This window comes from Cibotium barometz, chromosome 12 (assembly GCF_041138505.1).
Source record: "Cibotium barometz isolate CiBa-2024 chromosome 12, ASM4113850v1, whole genome shotgun sequence".
NCBI classification, from domain to species: domain Eukaryota; kingdom Viridiplantae; phylum Streptophyta; class Polypodiopsida; order Cyatheales; family Cibotiaceae; genus Cibotium; species Cibotium barometz.
The window spans coordinates 46,973,277-46,996,566 of record NC_141057.1 but is presented as its reverse complement, the minus strand read 5'-3'; the positions used below and the strand labels follow the sequence as shown (position 1 = coordinate 46,996,566).

At 46.7% G+C, this 23,290-nt stretch overlaps 1 protein-coding gene across 1 annotated transcript in view; it reads right to left on the bottom strand.

Moving 5' to 3' along the window:
• Window positions 1–22,780, bottom strand: part of LOC147633497 (uncharacterized) — a 23,728-nt gene extending 948 nt beyond the window's left edge. Inside the window, exons 1-4 of the mRNA XM_086806584.1 lie at window positions 22,601–22,780; window positions 1,460–1,553; window positions 1,150–1,328; window positions 983–1,045 (exon numbers count right to left, since the gene is read on the bottom strand). Coding sequence (XP_086662710.1) covers window positions 983–1,045; window positions 1,150–1,328; window positions 1,460–1,553; window positions 22,601–22,661 — 397 coding nt within the window. The 5' untranslated portion in view covers window positions 22,662–22,780. The remainder of the gene's footprint in view (window positions 1–982; window positions 1,046–1,149; window positions 1,329–1,459; window positions 1,554–22,600) is intronic.
• Window positions 22,781–23,290: the final 510 nt, after the last annotated feature.

Below are 23,290 nucleotides of genomic sequence, written 5' to 3'. Positions count from 1 at the left end.
CAGAGAGTTAAAATAGCTTTTTTTGTGCACGTGCATGTATGCATGCATGTGTGGGTGCCTGCACACGCAACAAGCCAGCGAGCTTGGGCGTGTATGTGTGCAGGTGCACGAACATGCATTGTGCTGGCTTGCATGCATGCCTGTGTGTGCTTCTTACTCACAATACCATCACGTGGCTCTAAAAACATCACATTTCCTGTTACTGTTTCCAAATAATAACACCTGCTAGTGCACATGCATGTATGCATGTGTACATGTGTTTCTTACCCACAACACCATCATGTGGCTCTAAAACATCACCATTTCCTGTTATCGTCAGCGAAATGTCCGAATCGGCAACAACCATTACGGCCTATGGAGAAAACAAAAGGCAGAAGACACATGAACAAAGGAAAACAAACTGTTTCTACTGGCAAAAGAAACTTAAAGCCACAATTCACAGGTGGGCTTACATCTAGGCGTCTCAGAAACTTGTCCGTCCGCCATTGCTTAGCCAGCTCAACGGCTGCCCGTGTAAGCTGAAACAAAACATCAAAACATTCTTACAAATTAGAATATAAGGTTTTGAGCAAAACGGGTGTAGCACAATGTGCAACTAAACATTAAAAGCAAAAGAGGGATTCAAAGCCTTGAAAGTCCATGCAGTATTGATGAATGGGATGCTGCGTATACCTGCCCTGCAATCACGCCAAATAGGCAAATTGAGTTAGATCTGCACACCCACAAACACACCCACCCATGCACATGCACACGTGAAAACTGTGGAGAAAAATTAATAGAGCATTGTTGGTCTCATCCCACCCACACCAAAGTGGCAACTTGTTAGAACTGTGCATTAACACACCCATGCATGATCAATGTGAAACTCGGTTGAGAAACATTAACAGAGGATGGACGAGTTGATGTTCCTTGACACACACCCACCCTAAAGACCATACTGCTGTTTTACACACCCACCCTAAAGACCATACTGCTGTTTTACCTGAATGCTCTTCAAGTTGGTTTTCCAATCTTTCGAACAATGTCAGTGCATCCGCTGTAGCCCCTACAGTCATCACATAGGAGTGTAGAAGGTTTAGACAACATTTCAGACACGAGTTTTCTTTTCATGGAAACTCAGCATGGGATCAAAATCCCAAGTTATTTAACCTGCGAATCCACCAATCACATTCTCTCCAATCCTCCGTACTTTCCGAACATTCGGCTTTACAACTTCAGACCCAAGAGTTACTTGACCATCCGCTATAATGATAACGGTTGGGCCCTTACGAACGCACAGCACTGTGGTGCCAATCATTCCAGACTTTCCAGAATGGATTTGTCTTTGTCTGCCACAAATCAACCACCATTTTTTATCAGAAAAAGGTATCCATTCCTTACAATAGCAGTTTAACAGCGTTATCCAGACAATCCAGTTGTAATGAAAGAAAATCCACCACTATGGATAGTAGTATGTCACCTTCCGATACTTAGGGTACCCAGCAATTCTATATTATTGCTTGTGTGGCCAGGCGTGCCCTTCCATATTTGCAGTCTATCCATGCATTTATTCTCTGTGTATGAAAGAATAGCCCATTAATTTTTACCCTCTGTTGTCATGTGTGAAGAACCTATCAGAAAAGTAAAACATCTATATCCATCAAGCTTAGCATTAGAGCAGGTGTTCTTACTTGGGAACTAGGTGCCGGAAGACCAAAGAATTTAATGAAAAAGTTGAAATGCTGAACATGGTGATGATAAAAATAGTCTATGAATCTCTGTTTGCACATCATGAGTCACTTACATTACTATGCTCTCTCAAATGCGAGCCAGGAACTGAGCAATTGCTTTGATCTCTCAATCTGACTGGAATTCACACTGATTTGAAAGGCATCTAAAGGTATTCCTGTTTTTTTTTCCGGAAAAAAGATCCTTCCATTAGTTAAAACAAGCAGCCACAGGCTAAATGTACTACATGCTCAGAGCCCTCAAAAGAGGTGAAAAGAATAACTAGGGAAGGTGGTTCCCTCCATGGCTGGCCACTCTTGGAGGGAGACTACCTCATACGATGGGAAGGGGGAAAAGCCATACAGAAGGCATGTAATGCCAAGTGACCTCGTCTTCCCTATCAGAGAGAAAGGGACCTTGACGCCATGTGCGCAAAAAAGCCTCTCGCCAAGATCCAATCCTCCCTTGAGCTTCCCCTACTGGCCGCGGAGGGTATGAAAGATATCAGTACAAATGGAGTGAATGCCCTCAATGGCCTGACTGCATCAGGCCTGCAATATATGCCATGCAGCAATGCTGCTGATGATCTCCCATCTCTGACAAGTGCCTGGAGAACAGGCCTCTGAAGACAAGTCGGGAGTAGGAACTGCATCTATCCTGCGATAGGACAGTTGGAAAGCCTGACCTCCTGCTGCCTCCTCGTAGAAGAGGGCGGGGCTGGCCTTGGGCACTGTCATGTAGAGTCGGAGAATCCTCTGCCAAAACTGTTGCTTTGGGACAGTCCCAAAGACAGTGCCACTGCAACTCGGCGGGGGAGGGGGGGGTGCAATGCACACACTATGCCGGCCGTCCTCTGATGGCAAGGACGGCCAACCAAGTGCCGACAGCGAGGCTGTGGTGGGCTAACTGCCAAAGGAAGAGTGTGACCTTCCGTGGCCCATAGCTGTCCCACAGACACTTCCAAAATCTTAGAGGAAGCGGGAGGAAATGCCCTAGGACGCCCAATGGTCTATTGCTGGGTGCCATCTATCACACTCATCTGAACCCTGAGTACCATCCTCACCATGTAATGAAAGGAGGAGGTGGTCGGGCTCTCCGTGCTTAAGGCCCACTCGCCAAGGTCCCACTTGACATGCATCAAAGCTCGGCTTTCCGAAAGCCATAGCCACCAAGAGTTGTCACTCCTCTCTCTCTCTTTGCAGGGCCCATACAGGGTGCCTACCAACTAAGGGACACACTCACACACACGCTTGCCACCTTGACCGGGGGAGGGTCGATGTGCCACTGATGATCATAAAAGCCAAGAATCCTCGCCCGCTGAAGTAAGCAACCACTGAAATCCTCGGTTGGGGAGAGGGTCAGACATCCCTTGGGGATTGACTAAAATGGGCACAGGCCCCCCATCTCAACCGAGGACGACTAGGGGGATATCATGACAAGTGAAGGCTCGAAGCCACCGCCAAGAGTTGTAACTTGTCACACGCCACCTTGGTTGGGGAGGGTCAATGTGCCAGTGATGATCATAAAACTCAAGAATCCTCACCCACTGAAGTAAGCAACCACTGAAATCCTCAGTGGGAGACAGGGTCACACGTCCCTAGGGACTAACTCCAAAGGCCCCCCATCTCAACCGAGGACTGCTAGGGGGATATCATGATGAGTGAAGGCTCCAAACCACTGTGGGAAGAGAAGAAAAGGGGTTTGGTGGTGTGTTGGGGATCTTGGAGGGGTGTCTGTCAGTCGAGGGGGGGAGGGGGGCAAGATGGTTGAGTCATGGCAAGGGTAACCTGATCTATGCCCTGGATCCCAACAAGGCGTTTGTCTTCCCTCTTTGGGGGGAGTCTGAAGCTGGTCCACTCTTCCAGAGATAAAGTGGGACCAATGCAGAGAGACCCCAGGCAATGTGGAAGCGAGTGCCCAAGGGGTGGCCACTGGGCATCCTGAAGAAGGGGTGCCAAATCAAGGGCTGGCAAAGTCTCTCCTCATCTATAGTTGGAGGCAACTGGGAGAGGGAAGGCTTGAAGTGACCCCAAGCTCCGACGATCAAACTGGTTGCAAAGCCAAGAGGAGGGGGTGCAGGCCGAAATCCTTGCGAGAAGGAAAGCCTTCCAAGGCTCAACACCTGGGCCTCAAACGACCAGCTTGCCCAACAAGGCTTTGCTTTGGATAGCTCGATCAATGATACCCAGACCACCACGATGAGTAGGCTAGATAATCACTCTCTAGGCCACCTTGGCCCACACTATAGCAGACCATTAGTCCTGCCCAAAGAAAGTTCCTGAAGAGCCGCTGCACCAGGCATGTTCTAGAGAAAGAACGCCCAGCAGGAAGTTATGTACCACATGGTGGCCAGGAGCACCTAGTTGGCCACAACCACGCGGCCAATGAGGGAAACCCAGGCAGTGCTCCAGTAAAGGAGCTTCTTCTAAATGCTCAAAAGAAGAGGGTCAAGCTGCTGCTTGGGTGAAATCTCTCCACAGGTGCCACAAGGAATCCACTGAAATGACTCAAGTGGTTGCCAAGCCGGGTGGGTGGGGATCCCAAAAACCACACAACTTGTGCTAGTGGATCTGAGCACCTAAAGCTAGGCAAAAGTTCTCAATGGCAAGCGCAAATCTCTCAAGATTCCCATCCTATCCAATGAGGAAGGGTGGCAGTGTCATTTGCAAACTCAGAGTCAAGTAATTCCTCCTAGGATCTCATGGGGAGACCAAGACCCTGGAGGCATGTACCCTGCACGGATAGATAGCTGCTCATCACCTTTGCGACAAAGAGGAAGAGGAAAGGGGCGATCGGGCATCCTTGTTGAACTAAGCTGGAAATCGAAAAATCTGTCCCCTTTGGCCCCTTGGATGAGGACCCCACTGTGGTGGTGGAATGAGACGCACTAAGACTCCTCGCATCTAGTCGGCCAGGAATCCCATCCAAAGCATGGTGCACTCAAGGAAAGCCCAATCTACTATGTCGTAGGCTTTCTCGAAATCTAAGAGCAGAACTCATGTATTGTCACCATTTGGTCCATCTCCATTTTTGGAGCCACTTCTATGGAATTGTCACTCCATAGAGCAGCCAGATTTGTACCATGTTCACATGTGGCCAGGCCAGTGCCCCATGTTAAAGGGTCAGTCATCTTGTGTCACATGGACGGGATCCAATTTTGTGCCACCCGTCTGTGACCAGTATTGTGCCATATGGACGGAGCCTGTTTGCTACAAAGCCTGCAACCCGTGTAAGACCAAGATTGCGTCGTTTCCATGGGACTATCACTCCATGGTAGGACTGATATTTGTGCCGACCTTGTCTATGGGATTGTCACTCCATAGGAAGGCCCGTGCTAGAATGTGTGTTTTGCCTATGGGACTGTCACTCCATAGGAAAACCAGGACTTCACATTTCTGTAAAGCTAGTTTTCTGCCCGACAAGAAATCCTTGTACAGGTTTCATGAAAGGGAGATTTCGTCCATTACATGTGCACATGCATTTATGTCTACATGCATAAACTTGTTTTCGCATGACTTGTTTTCGTGTGTTTGCCTGCTATGACATGCCAGTACACTGGACGGGGATGCCCCCAGAGTACCGTGGGTGTGCTGTCTGCTGACGAGTTGTTGTGGCGTGTGAACAAGTGGTAAGTATTGCCCTTTTTGGCCTTTTCAAACATAAAATCCATGAAGTGATTGTCAAAATACGCAGCGGAAATGATAACCAAACTTGAGACCACAAGAGCAAGTAGAGTGCAGAAAATGCCTTCTTGCAACTCAAAAATGCTACCATTTGTGGGACCGTGTTGATTGTTCCCGACTTGCAAAAGCCATTCAGAGTCGAATGTGATGCATGTGGGAATTGTATAGACGCTGTCCTAAATCAAGAGGGTCATGCAATTGCTTATGAAAGCCGTCGATTGCATGATGCCGAGATCCATATGGACATTTATGAAAAAGAGCTCTTGGTTGTAACTCATGCCTTAAAAATATGGAAGCATTATCTCCTTTTGGCTGAATTTGTAGTCAAGACAGATCACCAAAGCTTGAGATATTTTCTATCTCAAACAAAGCTTTCTTTCCATGTTTCATTTTCAGATTGTACACACTCCAGGAAAGAAGAATTTGGTGGCAGATGCTTTGTCTAGGAAGCCTTATATAGCTGCAGTTTCAGTAGCCTCTCATGGGGACTTATCTGCCATGCGTGATCTTTATCATTTGGATGCTGATTTTTTCCATATATGGACTGATTTGATGGCTGGTCACTCACATGCCTCTTATGTGATCAAAGAGGGTTATCTTATGAAGGATAACTGCTTATGTGTGGTGAAGGATATGCGTCCAAAGGTTATGGAGGAATGTCACGCTCCACCTTATGCTGGTCATAGAGGTATTTTACCTACGACACACGCATGATAGAAAGATATTTCTTTTGGCCAAGCATGCGTAAGACATTGAGGCATATGTACGCGCATGATATAGGCAAAAGCCTCCAGGTTTGCTTCAGCCATTGCCTATTCCCCCGCAGCCATGGGAAAGCATTACTATGGACTTCATTATGGATTTGCCTAGATCCCAGTATGGGAATGATGCTATTTGGACCACAGCAAGCAAGCTCACTTCTTGCCCATCAAGAAAACCATTAAAGTTGATCATATGGTGAAGCTTTTCCTTGCTCACATATTCAAGCATCATGGTATGCCTAAGTCCATTATTGGAGATAGAGATCCCAGGACTACGAGCCTCTTTTGGAGGGCTTTATTTGATAACATGGGCACTAAGCTTGAGTTCTCATCTGCTTATCACCCCCAAACAGATGGTCAAAGTGAGGCTGCAAATTTCGCTGTATTGGATTTGTTGAAGTGTTATGTGGAAGATCAAAAAGGTGCCTGGGAGAAGTATCTTCCACTTGTAGAGTTTGCCTACAATAACACTGTACATGCCTCCACGAGAAAGGCCCCGTTTGAGATTATTTATGGCAGAGTGGTCTTGCCACCCATCCTTTGTACAAAGGATGAGATTTTTGCAGCCGATGAGTATGTGCGTGATTGGATGTAGCCTTTGCTCAGGTGCAGACAGCCATTGTAAGGTCACAAGACAAGCATAAGAGGGCTGCCGACAAGCATAGAAGGGACATGCAAGTCAAGGAAGGTGATTGGGTATCGCTGAAATTTAAGAAAGCTAGGCTTCGGAAGAGGCCAAGACAAGAGGGACCATATCCAAAGCTTTCTACTCGATATTATGGACCCTTCAAAGTGGTTGACAAGATCAATAAAGTGTCCTACAGGCTTGCTTTACCCAGTCATTGGAAGATTCACAATGCTTTTCACGTGAGTCTTTTGCGGAAGTATGTGGGGCCAGATCCAGAAGAGCCTGTCACAGAAGATCCGCCCGAGATTGATGAGCTTGAGGAGATTCTCTAGCCAGAGCAGATTGTATTTCACAAGAAGAGAAAGCTACCACATGGGGAGCTTTCCAAGAGATACCTTGTGAAATTCAAGAACTATTCACCCATTGATGCAAAGTGGTTAGATGAGGATTATTTCGTTGACTACCTGCAGCTTTTGCAGGCATATCTTGAGGCTTTTCAGTTGAGGTCAACTGTTTAGAAGCCGGGGGGGATGTCACCATTTGGTCCATCTCCATTTTTGGAGCCACTTCTATGGGATTGTCACTCCATAGAGCGGCCAGATTTGTACCATGTTCACATGTGGCCAGGCCAATGCCCCATGTGAAAGGGTCAGTCATCTTGTGTCACATGGATGGGAATCAATTTTGTGCCACCCATGTGTGACCAGTATTGTGCCATATGGACGGGAGCCTGTTTACTGCCACCCGTGAATGACCAGGATTGCGTCTTTTCCATGGGACTGTCACTCCATGGTAGAACTGATATTTGTGTCGACCTTGTCTATGGGATTGTCACTCCATAGGAAGACCCGTGCCAGGATCTGTGTTTTGCCTATGGGACTATCACTCCATAGGAAAACCAGGACTTCACAATTTTGTCACGGCAGTTTTGTGCCCAACAAGAAATCCTTGTACAAGTTTCATGAAAGGGAGATTTCGTCCATTACATGTGCACATGCATTTATGTCTGCATGCATAAACTTGTTTTTCAATGACTTGTTTTCGTGTGTTTGCCTACTATGACGTGCCAGTACACTGGACGGGGATGCCCCCAGTGTACTATGGGTGTGCTGTCTGCTGACGAGTTGTTGTGGCGTGTGAATAGGTGGTAAGTATTGCCCTTTTTGGCCTTTTCAAATGTAAAATCCATGAAGTAATGTAAACCTTAATGTTTATAAGGTTGGATATTCACACATTTAAAATATTGACCGGACACTTTCTAGTGTGGGTGCCCAAGAGTTAACCTTTGAGTAAGGTTTAATAATATTTAAAGCATGTATTGCATGGGAAACATTTCCCCTACACATGTGGGTGGTTGATGGAAGGGGGCGCCGATTGTATTGGAGGAGAGGGGACTGGATTCATGTGCAGGACAACGCACACCTGACCTTGGACTCATGTGCAGGACAATGCACACCTAACCTCGGTCGACTGGGATGGAACCCTGGCTGACTTGTTGTCACAACCCTGTGTTTTTCTTTGGACAATATGCAGGTGTGCACGGGGACATGGTGGACAGTGTGAATGGCATGAGGTTGGAGTTAAAAAAAAGAAACCCATGTGTGGACAACCCCAAGTGTGAAGGAGACAAAGGAATTAAAATTTAAAAGGTTTTATAACCTTTGGTGGCCAAGAATTAAAGTTCAAAAGGTTTTATAACCTTGAGTGGCCCCTAGGCTATTTATGGGGGGCTACTCTACTTTTGGAGGATGCACCTCTTTCTATCTCATGCTTTTTGGGAGGCGCCTACTGAATCTGAGGGGTGTGCGCGTTTTTCTCTTGGAGGGACTAACGGACTGAAGCTGCGGCACATGTTCTGTCTCTCCCTTTTTTGCTTGGCACACGGATGACTAGACTGCTTGTTGAGGGGGGGCACACGCTTATGGAGGGGCTGGCGGCTGTAGAGAGAGACTTCTCTCTTGATAAAAAGCAAGGTGGGCAGGGTCCCAGAGCTGGCTGCAGTACACGCACAGCCTGCAGGAGCTTTTGCTTTTTGGAAGGCTGGTCAGAGCTCTCCCTCTCTTTCGTGGAAAACCTGGGGGCTGGATTGCACTCGCTCTTCCTCTCTCTCTCTCCCTCTCTTGGAAGGAGGCACAGGACTGTAGGCGGCTGCAGGAAGTGCACAGCCGTGTGGGTTTCTCTCTTTCCCCTACATACTTGTGGGGCATAAACTTGGTGTTTGATGGTGCCGAACACATGAACACAGACATCATGTCGATGGCGTTCAACGGATGGAACTTTCAGCTTCTCTTTGCTTTGGTTCAGGACTGTTTTGGAAAGGGTTTATGGACTGTTTCGTGGCAGTGCATGTGGCTACGAACATGAGCAATTCCAGGACTGTTTTGAGATCAGTTCGAGGACTGTTTATGGGCTGTTTTTGGTTGGCTGCAAATTCAGCTATGTGCTTGGGTTTCCGGCTGCAAGTAGAGGTCACTTGGATGTGTATCTTGGCATGGGAGTGATGCAAGCTCGCATGGCTGCATGCTCATGGAGCAAATTGTTTTCTTCCTGCTGGAAAGGAACAGAGGGACCTATAGTTATGGGCATCTCTATGTTTCCAGATGTTTCATGAGGGAACGGGTAACTAGATGTATGCCGTTGTTGGCACTATTGTTGAATGGTTCTGTATGGATACAGGACCAAGGTTTCAGTAGGAAACAGGTCATAGGTTTCTCGAGGAAACATGTTTATGGTTCTCCAGGAGATAGGTCACATGCAGGCTGAAGGTACAAGAATGGACACATGTTTGGTACAGCCTTGCTATTGATTGGACATGGGACAGGGAATCCATGACAGAGATGGATAGTACCCTTGGAAGGTAGAGTTGGTTGGTACAAGTGTGTCGACTGTATGGTATGTTGTGCTGTGATGCGAGTTCTCGTTTGGGAGACAGTTTGGGAGTCTGTGTTGTGATGCAGAAGCACTGGATGTGTCAGGGTGTGATGCTATTCATAGGGTGAGAGGCTATGGATGGTTGTGGCAGCCCTGATCATGGGAGAAAGCTTCTATATGCAGACTCAATGTGTGAGAGTCTTTTGATGTGAACAATGGCTGGACTTGTTTGTGGATGCCGAGTGGATATGAAGCCATGATGCAAGGTCTTTTAGGCTTCAGGAGTTCTACTGTGACGGCTGAGTTTCCAGCCTTATTGTAATCAAAGCTCTCTTATAATCAATTAAAGAAATACCGCAAGGGGCGCCACTGCGTTTTGGGGCCAATCGGTGTCCGTGTACTCTAGCTCCCCCTGTTTGTTTTCCTTTTCTTGGTCCTCAAAGGTGTTGAAGTGTTTTGTGTGCAAGTTTGTTTTTGCACCGCCCTTTGGTTTTGTATGAAGATCGAGGCCGGTTTACAAGGTTCCGTTGACGGGACATCGTCGACTTTCTCAAGTGGGCAAGCCCATGGTTGCTTTGGTTGGGATAATCACCAACTTTCCCAAGGGGGTGAGCTCGTGGTTGTCTCATGAGAGTCACATCAAAAGCTTCAACATGTGGAAAGTGAAAAGGAAGTGCAGGAGGCACTGCAGGATTGTGTGTCTTTGCCTATATAAGGTGAAGAGGAAAAGCTGAAGATGAAGCTCAGGAGAAAAGACACCAAGGACAAGAAGTAGTCGGCTAGGAACAAGAAGCAATTGAAGTGTTATGGTGCAAAAGATGGGTTGAAGGCTATGGCTTTCGACACTTTGTCACCAGTGGTATCTTCACGGAGGCTTCATGGGTTCGGAAGACAGTTTCTTTCTATGTTTAGCAGTGGTGGTCTACTATGCTTCATTAGTGGTGGTCTACTATGCTTCATTAGGGACTTGTGCTTACCACTTGGGTGGAGTGCAAGCAGGTTTTGGGTGCCTGAGGATGTATCAGATGAGGCTCAGACGGAAGTGGAGGAACTTGATGAGGTTCTTATTCCCGAGCAGATATTAGCACACAAGGAAAGAAAGGTACAAGGTAAAGTTTCCCGTCACTATCTTGTGAAGTTCAAGAACTATTCACCGATGGATGCAAAGTGGATGGAGGAGGGTGACTTAGCAGAGTCACCTTAGGTTTTGCAGCTTTATCTTGATGCCTTTGAGTTGGAGCCGACTCTTGTTACGGCTCATTCAGGTTCAGCAGAGCATAGGTCTAGAGCATTGCCTGATGCTCAAGAGGGGGGTAGCACCTCTGCTCCCTTGTTACAGACAGGCTCAATTGTCATCTAGGAGTCGCTTGGTGACATCTTTGTATTCACCCGAAGGTACTGATAGCTGAGAGTACATCTGCTTATGGGACTTCTATGATATTGTGTACTAGCCCAATCAAGGAGGTATCCCAATCACAATCTCTCAAGCCTTTGGTTCCATGCAACCAACCGAAGAACTTTACACAAAGCGGTGATTCAATCAACCATGCTCTATATCTTCCTCTTAAGGTACAAAACTTGCCTGCATCCGCGCTAATAAAGTGAGATAGAGATTACAACGGTGTATGCCGAAGGTATGCTGTATGCCTAAGCTACAAAGACCGCCCAGCTCCATTAAGCTAGGTTGTGGGCACAACCACCATGTATAAAGTCCCTCAAGCTACAGAGACCACCCATCTCCATTGAGCTGGGATGTGGGCACAACCACCATGTACAAAGTCCACTACCATGCCTCAAATAATGTAATAACCTTTCCTCCCCAAGAAAAGGAATGTCAAAGAAAGCAACAAAGAGAGTTAACGAAAGTAGTCGAGGAGAAGTCGTCATGTTGAAGAAGTATATACACCATGGACACACCTTTCGCCCATTGTTGGGTATGGTTCACAGTCGGCCGCACCATGAACTATAACTGCAACTATGGATAACTCTGTCTACACCTATGGTTAACAGAGATGGCTTTTGCCTTTGGAACTAAGGTGAGGAAGATTGGGACATTGATCTTTGTCATATGGTTCTGGCTGTTCTTGACCACAAGATCGGTCAATTGGATATTGAGATGGATGCTATTTGTGGAGCTGGTCTCCTATGGAGTGGCATGGTTTGGTTGAGCTCAAAGTCTGCGGCAACCTGAGCTAACACTTCGAGACTCTATGAAGGGCATAAGTCTTGCGAGCAGTCCTAGAGTTGGTTTGGTTCATGGATATATGGATCGAACTCTATTTGTGCATGTATGCATACACTTTTTGAGGTATTATTGTATTTTGGTGCCATTGGATCTTGGTACCATTGAGAATACATTGGGTAATACTCTGGATTGTGTCGTGTGATGCATGTATGTTGGTATGATACATCAAGTACTTTATTATGTGCATGGATGCACCACTGGGTGTGACTCTTGCGGGATGGCCATGAGACATATGTGGGAAGTACTTAGTGGATGTATTGTTTGGATGCATTGAGATCTTTCATATGCTCATGTTGTACCATCAGTCGTGGGTCCTACGGGATGCCCATGGGCGTAAGGCTTGCGAGCAACCCTGAGACTATTACTTTAGAGTAGGTAGAGCATTTTGAGAAGCATATTGTTTGCGAATGCATATATGTGTCATGCATATGTGTGTCATATGTAGAAAGATGCATGGTTTTGTTTTTGGCTAACATAGGTTACGTGTTTCCACTTGGTCTTAGACTTTTCACTTTCACGTGACGGTGTGGCCTTATAGTGCAGGATCATTTTTTCATCACCCAGATGAACTTGAGGGCCATTGCTTTTGTCATATGGGGAGTCTTTCCTCATAAGATGCTTTACTGTGCCATTGAGTGCAATCGAGGACGCTTGCTATTTTTCAAGAGGGGGGTATGTCACAACCTGTGTTTTTCTTTGCACAGTATGCAAGTGTGCACGGGGACATGGTGGACAATGTGAATGGCATGAGTTTGGAGTTAAAAAAAAGAAATCCATGTGTGGACAACCCCAAGTGTGAAGGGGACAAAGGAATTAAAATTTAAAAGGTTTTATAACCTTTGGTGGCCAAGAATTAAAGTTCAAAAGGTTTTATAACCTTGAGTGGCCCCTAGGCTGTTTATGGGGGACTACTCTACTTTTGGAGGATGCGCCTCTTTCTATCTCATGCTTTTTGGGAGGCGCCTGCTGAATCTGAAGGGTGTGCACGTTTTTCTCTTGGAGGGGCTGACGGACTGAAGCTGCAGCACATGTTCTGTCTCTCCCTTTTTCACTTGGCACACGGATGACTAGACTGCTTGTTGAGGGGGGGCACACACGCTTATGGAGGGGCTGGCGGCTGTAGAGAGAGATTTCTCTCTTGATAAAAAGCAAGGCGGGCAGGGTCCCAGAGCCGGCTGCAGTACACGCACAACCGGCAAGAGCTTTTGCTTTTTGGAAGGCTGTATGAGCTCTCCCTCTCTTTCGTGGAAAAGCTGGGGGCTAGACTGCACTCGCTCTTCCTCTCTCTCTCTCCCTCTCTTGGAAGGAGGCACAGGGCTGTAGGCAGCTGCAGGAAGTGCACAGCCGTGTGGGTTTCTCTCTTTCCCCTACATACTTGTGGGGCATCAACTTGGTGTTTGGTGGTGCCGAACACATGAACACAGACATCATGTCGATGGCGTTCAACGGATGGAACCTTTGCTTTGGTTCAGGACTGTTTTGGAAAGGGTTTATGGACTGTTTCATGGCAATGCATGTGGCTACGAACATGAGCAATTCCAGGACTGTTTTGAGATCAGTTCGAAGACTGTTTATGGGCTGTTTTTGGTTGGCTGCCAATTCAGCTATGTGCTTGGGTTTCTGGCTGCAAGTAGAGGTCACTTGGATGTGTATCTTGGCATGGGAGTGATGCAAGCTCGCATGGCTGCATGCTCATGGAGCAGATCGTTTTCTTCCTGCTGGAAAGGAACAGAGGGACCTACAGTTATGGGCATCTCTATGTTTCCAGATGTTTCATGAGGGAACAGGTAACTAGATGTATGCCGTTGTTGGCACTGTTGTTGAATGGTGCTGTGAATGGTTCTGTATGGAAACAGGACAAAGGTTTTAACGGGAAACAGGTCGTAGGTTTCTCGAGGAAACATGTTTATGGTTCTCCAGGAGATAGGTCACATGCAGGCTGAAGGTATAGGAATGGACACATGTTTGGTATAGCCTTGCTACTGATTGGACACAGGGAATCCATGACAGAGATGGATAGTACCATTGGAAGGTAGAGAGGGTTGGTACAAGTGTGTCGACTCTATGGTATGTTGTGATGTGATGGGAGTTCTCTTTTGGGAGACAGTTTGGGAGTCTGTGTTGTGATGCAGAAGCATTGGATGTGTCGGGGTGTGATGTTGTTCATAGGGTGAGAGGCTATGGATGGTTGTGGCCGCCCTGGTCATGGGAGAAAGCTTCTGTATGCAGACTCAATGTGTGAGAGTCTTTTGATGTGAACAATGGCTCGACTTGTTTGTGGATGCCGAGTGGATATGAAGCCATGATGCAGGGTCTTTGCAGGCTTCGGGAGTTCTACTGTGACGGCTGAGTTTCCAACCTTATTGTAATCAAAGCTCTCTTATAATCAATTAAAGAAATACCACAAGGGGCGCCACTGCGTTTTGGGGCCAATCGGTGTCCGTGTACTGTTTGCAGGAGCACTCTAGCTCCCCCTGTTTGTTTTCCTTTTCTTGGTCCTCAAAGGTGTTGAAGTGTTTTGTGTGCAAGTTTGTTTTTGCACCGCCCTTTGGTTTTGTCTAAAGACCAAGGCCGGTTTACACTCGTCTCAGGTTGGGCTCACATGGGACTAGTTTACCATCCTAGGTCCTACACCTTTTGTACATATATGTCTACGTGGCCTCCAAGTGCGGGATGCACGTGACATCCTCTTCTGCTTAACTTGACGACGGAAGCTGCATAGCCTCCAAGTAATCCGTCAATAATGCCGGATAGTCTTCAAAAAACTCTTTGTCAAGCCATACCGCTTTGTGGGTCCCTCGGTCTTGAAACTTCGTGAGGAACTGTCTGTGTCTTCGGCCTGAGCCATGCTTGAAACGGTGCAAAAGGATTTGTTCTGGAACCATCTTCACACTCTAGCAGATCGGTGAGATCCGCCGAGAGGTCAGAAAACTTGTCTATGTGGGTGGAGTATGCCTGGCATATACCCACAAAGGATCTGATGTCATATGCTGTCTGAGGTACTTTCCAATTGACAACTCGGCCACTTTAGCCGGATCAAGTCGAATGCCTTCTGCACTAATTATGTATCCCAGATAATGCACCTGGAACAAATAAAATTCCGACTTCTTTTCATTGACGTAGAGCTCGTTGCTTTCCAGCAACTTAAGGACTTTCTCCACATCAATGTCATGCTGCTCAACCTTAGCTCAAAATACCAGTATGTCGTCTAGATATATGAACACACACTTTCCAATCAAATCCCGGAAAACACGCATCATCATTCGGTTAAATGTAGTTGGGGCATTCGTCAAGCCAAATGGCATGACCACAAATTCATAGTGGGCCCGCTCCGTACAGAAGGTTGTCTTGGGGATGTCCCCCTCCACAATCCTCACCTAGTGGCACCCACTCTTTAAATCGAGTTTCGAGAACACCTTCGCTCCATTCAGCCTCTCGAGAATATAATCTATTCAAGGCATCGTGAATCTACTCTTGATAGTCAGCTTATTGATTGCACGATAATAGCAACCGAGAAGACCTATCTTTCTTCTTGACAAATAAGATCGGTGCTGCAAATGGTGACACACTGGGGCGAATGAAGCCAGATTGCAACAATTCTTGGAGTTGGCGGTCCAACTCCGATTCCGTTGCCTTGGAAAGGCGATACAAAAACTTGCTCGAGGGTTCCGAGCGTGGGAGGAGGTCAATCTTGTGGTCCTCCAGTTTAGACGGGGGGAGCTGGGGAGGGAGACTGTCCCGAAGAAAAATCTTCTAGAACTTTTCATGGAGAGCCAAGTGCTTCTTGGAAGCACTGGCCACTGTCTGGGCTGTCTGGATGTATATCATCGCACAATGTGTGCCTTTCCTGACTGCTCGCTTAGCCTGCAAATGGCTTATGAGCGGAAAGTTCGGAATTCCTGGCTCACACTTGTTGGTCACTGGGGTGTTTGACACATTCCGGTTGATCTGGAACGTGTGCTTGTCCCACTTGACATCAGGAAGAAACTTGTGAAACCACTGAATGTCCAAAATTATGTCTACTCCTACAAGAGGGGCAACCATAAAATCACGCACAAATTCTATGCCCTGAATAACTAATTTAGCACCTAGAGCTTCATACTTGACGCTCGTCGTCATGCCTATGCTAAAACCCTCAACTTGTTTGTCCACTGAAGTCAAGGCGAAACGGGCACGCCGAGCGGCCTGTTCCGTGACCACGTCCTCCATGCTGCCGCTGTCAAACAAGACAATGACTCTCTGGCCACCTATGTAGCCAAAGGACTTGAGCAATTCGTTGCACTCATACTCCTAGTCATGGGCGCCCTTCTGCTTATCTTCGAGCTCCTGGCCAATAATTGCTCCAACTGAAGCATTGGGATTTGAAGAACTAGGGGCAGCCACTGGGGTCTATGTGGGAGCTGGGCTCACCATGGAAGCTGTGGAGGCTGCGGCGGTGGTCTTTGGAGTGGTAGTCTTCTTAGGACACTCCCGAGAAGTATGTCCTTTTGTATGACAAAAGAAACATCTACCGTCCTTCTTGTACTGAGAAATCTCCTCAGCACCCAACTTACCACCTGTCTTGCCTGCCTCTGCTTTTTGGTCTCGAGTAAGCTTGTACGCATTGTTCGAGTTCTTGGAGCCAAAGTCTCCCGTGCTCTGTCCTGGGGAAGACCCCGTTTGGTTCTGGCCTTTTCTCCCCAAGGTGGTAGCCTTGGGAGTAGCTAGCTGGGAAGTCTTGGGCTTGCCACCATTATGCTTCATTTCTGCACTCTACGGCGCAAGCGAGAGTGCTTCTTCGAAGGTGGCTGGCCTAAACATACGCACCTCCCACTGGATTTGTGTGTCAAGGCCATACAAAAACTGTCCTTTCTTGTTCGAATCAGATAAGCCTAATTGCAAACATAAAGTCGAAATTCTATTGGCAAACTGAAGGACTGGTTGCGCGTTCTAACACACTTCCCTGAAGTCGTCTTCGAGTCGCTCAAGATAGTGGGGTGGTAGAAATCGCTGCTTAAGGTCGCAGACAAACTCGTCCCACATATAAGCTGCCATACCTAATCTGGTGTGGGCATGAGCCCACTGAGTCCACCAAGGAATGGCCTCACCTTCCAAGTACCAACTGGCTAAAATCACTTTGTCAATATCTGTCTTTTGAACTGCGGCAAAGTAAGCTTCAAACTGATACAACCATGAATAAAGAGTTGTGGGGTCGAGTTTACCATTATACTTATTTAGGTTCATTTTCTCGGGAAAATGATTCGAGAGCGCCGCTGGTGTCAATCTGGCATTCAAAGCTTTAAGGTAATGCTCATGTTCCACGCGTCGCATGGCTTCGTCTTCACGTTGTCGGATCTCCAATGCATGCATCTACAACTCAAGCAAGGAGCTCGGTTGCGGTCGCATGGCTTCGTCTTCACGTTGTCGGATCTCCAATGCATGCATCTGCAACTCAAGCAAGGAGCTCGGTTGCGGTCGTGACCCCGCAAGAGGGTCCCTGTGTCGAGGATCTGGAATCTAGGATACGAAAGGAGAGGGATGAGGAGATGGAAAACGCGATGCTGGAGAATAGGTACGCTCTTCCAGAGCCTGGATCTGCGCCTTCTGCTCTTCCAACTTGGTCGTCTGGTCTGCGATTGCTCACATCATCTGCTGGAACATCTCTGTAACACTCAAGCTTGGTGCCCTAGCTGGGCTGCCCGGTGCACTCTGGTCCCAAGGTTCTTGGTCTCTCTCGTCGTCGAAGCTCGCCACAGCAGGAAAACGCACTTCCTTTCCAGAGCACAATCTGACCATCCACTGTGTGTGGGAGACTTCCGGAGGCTGAAAACCAACCGTCCTTCGAGGGACAGGAGTCCCTCCGAAAGGGGTAGTCCACCGAAGTCTGAAAACCAACCACACGAGCGAGAAAAAATTCTGGTTTCTTTGCTGAATCTTTATACTTGAAGCAGGCTCTAATACCACACTAGCATGCGGAAGCTTCGAGGAAGATCGGTAACTTCAATGCTCAGAAAACAGCACACTTGTCGCGACGAAAATAACGCACAAAACTGAATGTAGATGTGCAGAAAAATAGAGAGAGAGAGAGAGAGAGAGAGAGAGAGAAGAGGACACAATATTGGGTCCCGAATACCCTCTGTAGGGCCCCCACCACGTATGGTGTATTTGCTTTATTAGAATGATGCAAATCTGAAAATATACAAAAAACTTGACCTTTCTTGGCTGAGATAACTCTGCCCTTGACCTGCAAATCCTTCACCCCTTCTGCGTTAGCCTGTTCTAGGCTGTCCTAGCCCTTGCTTTAGCTTCAGCACTTGGTGATTGATGAGATACACAAATGAATTGGGGCCTTGGTATTTATACCCCCCAAGATAGGCAGTCGGCCATTCTAGTACAGTCGGCTGTCATAAATTCAGCCCACGACTGAATAATACAGCAAATAATATTATTAAATGCTACGCATACTTACCTACATGGCTCGGCACTAGGCGCATGGTTCTAAGAGGGATGGGCCCTGATTACCTGCTGTTCTGGAGGCTGGGCTGCCCCATAGCCAACTCAAGGCTGGATGACCTGTCGGCTACCCCTGGCATGCCCCTAGGGTTGTCCTAGGGCCCTCCATGGCCTACCCATGGCTGGTGGGTACAACCAGGGCCTTCTTGGCCCTTATGGGGGTGGTTTTACACTATCCCCATGCCCACACAAATACTTGGGGTAGCCCTATGGGCTGGCCCCTTTGCTATATGCAAAACCTAATTGTCTACAAAGTGATCTGGCATCCAGTACCATACCAGATACACAGAATCACTGACATCATTCCAAAGGGAGACTCACAGCGCGGACTGGCACTGTTTCATGTGCAAGACAATGCACACCTGACCTTGGACTCATGTGCAGGACAATGCACACCTAACCTCGGACGACTGGGATGGAACCCTCGCTGACTCGTCCCGGACTGGGCTCACATGGGACCAGTTTACCATCCCAGGTCCTGCACCTTCTGTAGAGATATGTCTATGTGGCATCCAAGTGCGGGATGCACGTGACACCGAGGATTCGCTTAGATAGGCTTGTCTCCTTAATGCATTCACGAGGATCTGAATTGAACAGTGGGAGGGAAGTATGTCACGTCTCGACACACCTAGGATTAGGGCTAGGGGCATGTGCTAACCCAAGATTAGGGTTAGGGTTGACCCAGGATGAGGGTTAAGGCTTAGCTCGAGCGTGGGGACCTGGAGGGTTCACACATGGGCTAAGGACACTAGCAAAAAGAGCTTATAATTGATAGTCTAGGGCTAATAACGACTAAAAGCTTATGAATAAAGCAAAAAAGCTAATAAATAAAGCGAGGGCCAATAATAGCCGGGTTATTACTATGTAAGTGACCTTGAAATCACTTATTAGACACAAGAGATCAAGTAGTCACGCAATGGCCTAGGGCTACCAAGGAAGCGTGCAGAATCTCATGGCCATGGAGCTGCAAGGTGTGTGGTTCCGCCTAGTGGTATGGGATGCTAGGTTGGGGCCATCGGTACCAAGCATGCTCGCGGCAATCAAACCTCAAGCTCGAGGGTAGTTTGAGGCATTGAACCTATGGTTGGGTGGTGAGTTGCTAGCCACAATCTATCATGGTCATGCGATGCGTATGACGATGTTGGGTCTATGAAACCTCGTTAGGGTTTCAATTCTACTTCAGATAATCCTTGGGTTTGGTCTGTGAAGACTTTATAGTCTTAATAGACTGATGCAAAGCTATCATTTCTCTCTTATAACAAGCCTGACTCTCCTGAGATACCGGACGCTTATAAAAGAAAGGGAAATGTTCGTAAAAGAAGGGATGATCTTCATAAAGCGGCAGAGGCCAATAGGAGTTTTATGAGAGTTCAAGTGTTGATGTCATTGTGTCTCACTTGAGCACATGGTGCAATCTAGAGCCCAAATCACGATGACTATTTAACATTTTTTAGGCATCCATCCCCACCATCGCTTCGAAGGGAAATTTGTTAGGATTCAGGGCTCAATGTGTGTAAACACCCTCCTAAGGTGTGAACGCCCTCTTATGAGAGGATAGGATAAGTGTGTCATGTGTCATTAGTATAGTGTGTGTGTGATTTCTATGGGTCAAAAGTTAAGGCTACTAGCCTACCAAAGCATGTACTTGTGAAAGGTTTCGATGTCAATCAATAACCATCATTGAGTTGTGCAATTCTTTCTCTCTTGAGCTTTGTGATCTCTCTTTTTCTCTATAGTCGCCATAGTTATGTCTCTCTCGCGTGTATCTGCTTCACTCACTTTCTGCACAGCTCATGACCACCATGTAAAGCGTTCATCTTGTTGCGTCGAGCTGGTGAAAGCGAATAGAACCCATTTGGAGAGTCCGGTTTGCATGTTTCAGAATGACAACAGTCGGACTAGGAGCGAGGCTCGTCTAGTTGATCCATTCGTGCATCCAAGGGAGCAAATAACTCCAGCCCAGCGCCTAATGGTAGCGCCACTTTGTGTCCAACCCTTGCTCAAAAGCATCAGCCAGTGTAGACAGATGCCAACTTCTGGTTCAGATGGCCTAACACCCATTACTTGGAAACGCACATCGAACTCCACACGGAGGGAAGCTCTCTCTATTGCCAAGTGGGAGGTGAAGAAGGTCATCATGCTGGAGAACACAGCTTGCATCTCCTCGGCGTCCATGATGAATAGAAGGAAGCCATTGATTAGTAAGAACCCAAATAATATCTTTCCCCAAAGCCGACCTTGTGCAGTCCCTCAACTCTACGGCTCTACCTAACCAAGCAACTCTAAGGTTTCCACAAATAGAGAGGGAGAACTTAGAAGAATGCAGCGGAACGCAAACACAATCACACACAAGTAGCTCTAAACTATTGTTGTATTATGTACAATGAGAATGCTTACAACTAGATTTCAAGTAAAGAATGCTACTGAAAATGTTGATCCCTGATCCTCAGCTTAACACTGCTGTAGATCACCTTTCACCAGCCCAAACCAGAGAATACGCTCTGCAGAAGGACTCAATCACTTCCTAGAATGAGATGAATGGCTGAATACCCAGCCTGTCCTTATATAGTGCCCATCAAGCCTTGTCGGCCACAAGAAGAGCTGCCGCAACCATGTGAAAAGGTGGCCGACTGCAGCTAGCCTCACCGACCACCACGTAGCAGGGCCTCACATCTGTCGGCTGCTGCCCGACTGTCCACAGGGCTGCCTGATTACTACAAGTACTCGGAGATGTGTCACAGGCTGGGCAACAGTCCAGAGGCAATTACCACAAACAAGAACCAACGCCCACGTGTGGATAGTCATGTGGGTGGTGGCATCAGCCCACAAGCAGATTTGGACCAAATTTGAGCAACCTAAGCATGTGCAAACTAACCTAACCAAGGGACCAAGGTTTGGGCATCTTTTTAGTGCAATTTGAACACGTTGAGTGACTTTTATGAAACTTTTGTAGGGCTGGCTGATTTGTGTTAGTTGGAGAGAATTTCCCTATAGATTGGTGCCTTCAGTCCCTCATTCCATCATCAAGAATCTGCTCTCAAAGCTCTTCAATACACAAGTCTACAAGTGATTGGAAAAGCAAGGAGAAGGATCCAACAGCCAGTGTCTGCCTTGAACAATGGTGTTCATCTGCAACTTGGGCTGGGATCAACAGTTTGATCATCCTTTGTACTTCCTAACAAGTAGTTGTGCATTATTTCACTATATACAATACAAGGATTAGATTAGGTCTATTTGTGTCTGATTGAATTTGCAAGTCTTTCGTTGCACCTCTCTGTTAGCACTTACATAGCACTAGTAATCTTACAATAAGAGCATGATAATTTATTTTGCAGGCTAAAACCGGTTCTTTTATGGGTTCAAAACTTATAAATTTAAGTTGTTTTTATTGATATGCTTTCTTGCTTTTTTGACATGTGTATTCAGGTAGTAGGAGACAAGGCAGGACACATTTTATATCCCCTCTTTGGGTTCCCTCTCTTAAAAGAATCCTTCTCACCTACATGATAAAGTGAGGACTGTGCAAGCATTGTACGGACGGGCCTTTGACATCTGCCATACGAACAGGAAGGGTACAGGTTGTGCCAGATTTTGTAAGGACTGCCCTTGTCTGAGCCACCTGCGTCAATGATGCATGCGCAGCTAATGTCAGCAGCCTGGCTTTTTTCACACGTGTGGCTATACATGTGGATTGCATAGCCTGGAATTGCATGTGTGACGAGCATTGTTGCAGTTCAGAGACCTAAAGAATCAACAAGGCTGGAAAACAATGAGCATCCAAGCCTGGTGTCGTGAGTGAGGAGTTAGCTGTACAGGTGTACAGGTTCAGTGGGCTTAGCACGAGGTCACCAGTCTGGGCAACACAGACTACCAGCTTTTATAACAATGTCTCTCTGTATGTATGTGTGCACATGTATGAATGTGCACACATACACATGTAGTATAGACACATGTGTCTATATTACATGTGTATGTATGTATGTAAGTATTATGTGTGCACATGTATGAATGTACTGTGTCTATACTACTTGTGTACGTATGTATGTATGTGTGCACATGTATGAATGTACCATGTGTCTATGCTACACGTGTGTGTGTGTGTATCCAATTACGTACGTGTGTATGTATGGTAAACCATGAGATTCGATTCTTTTGAACTTCGGATTTGGCAGCAAAAAAACCCTAATTTCACAAAAATGGCGACGGGTCTTACTTTCGAGGAGCCGAAGAGAAGGCAACCGCACTCGCCATAGACGGCAGGCACCTAACATCATTCTTTTGTTACAGAGCCCGTTTGTCTTGTGATTTGGAAAAATAGACCAGCTTAACGTTGATCTCTTGCTTCTTGTTGGAAAGCTAGCCCATCTCTCTCTCTCTCTCTCTCTCTCTCTCTCTCTCTCTCTAATAAATAATGCCATTTTGCTTTAAATATTTTGGGCAATGGGTGTCTTTGAAGTGTACAATAGAGAAATCCAAACTAAGGCCCTTTACACATACCCCACCGCCCATGTATGGCGGGGGATTGGGCGGGGAGATTGCCTGCCCATGAATTATGGGCGGTGGATACCCCCAACACATCAGCATGGGCAGGCAGGAGTATGGCGATGTGTAATGGGCCTAATGCTTTATTATTATTCAAGTCATTCATGCTCCATGCATGTTTTATTTCGAATACCCCTTTTTATCTAGTTTATTTATAATGTTATTTTCAAATAGTTTATTTATAATATTATTTTCAAACATGTGTATACTTGAGTAAGAATATAAATGCACATGTGGCTTAAAATCTAGTTAAAAAATTTTCATCTTGAGATCTCCTCCATGTGGCTTAAAATCTAGTTAAAAAAATTTCATCTTGAGATCTCCTCCTTTTTTATCTTATCTAAGCATTGATTATTTGAGA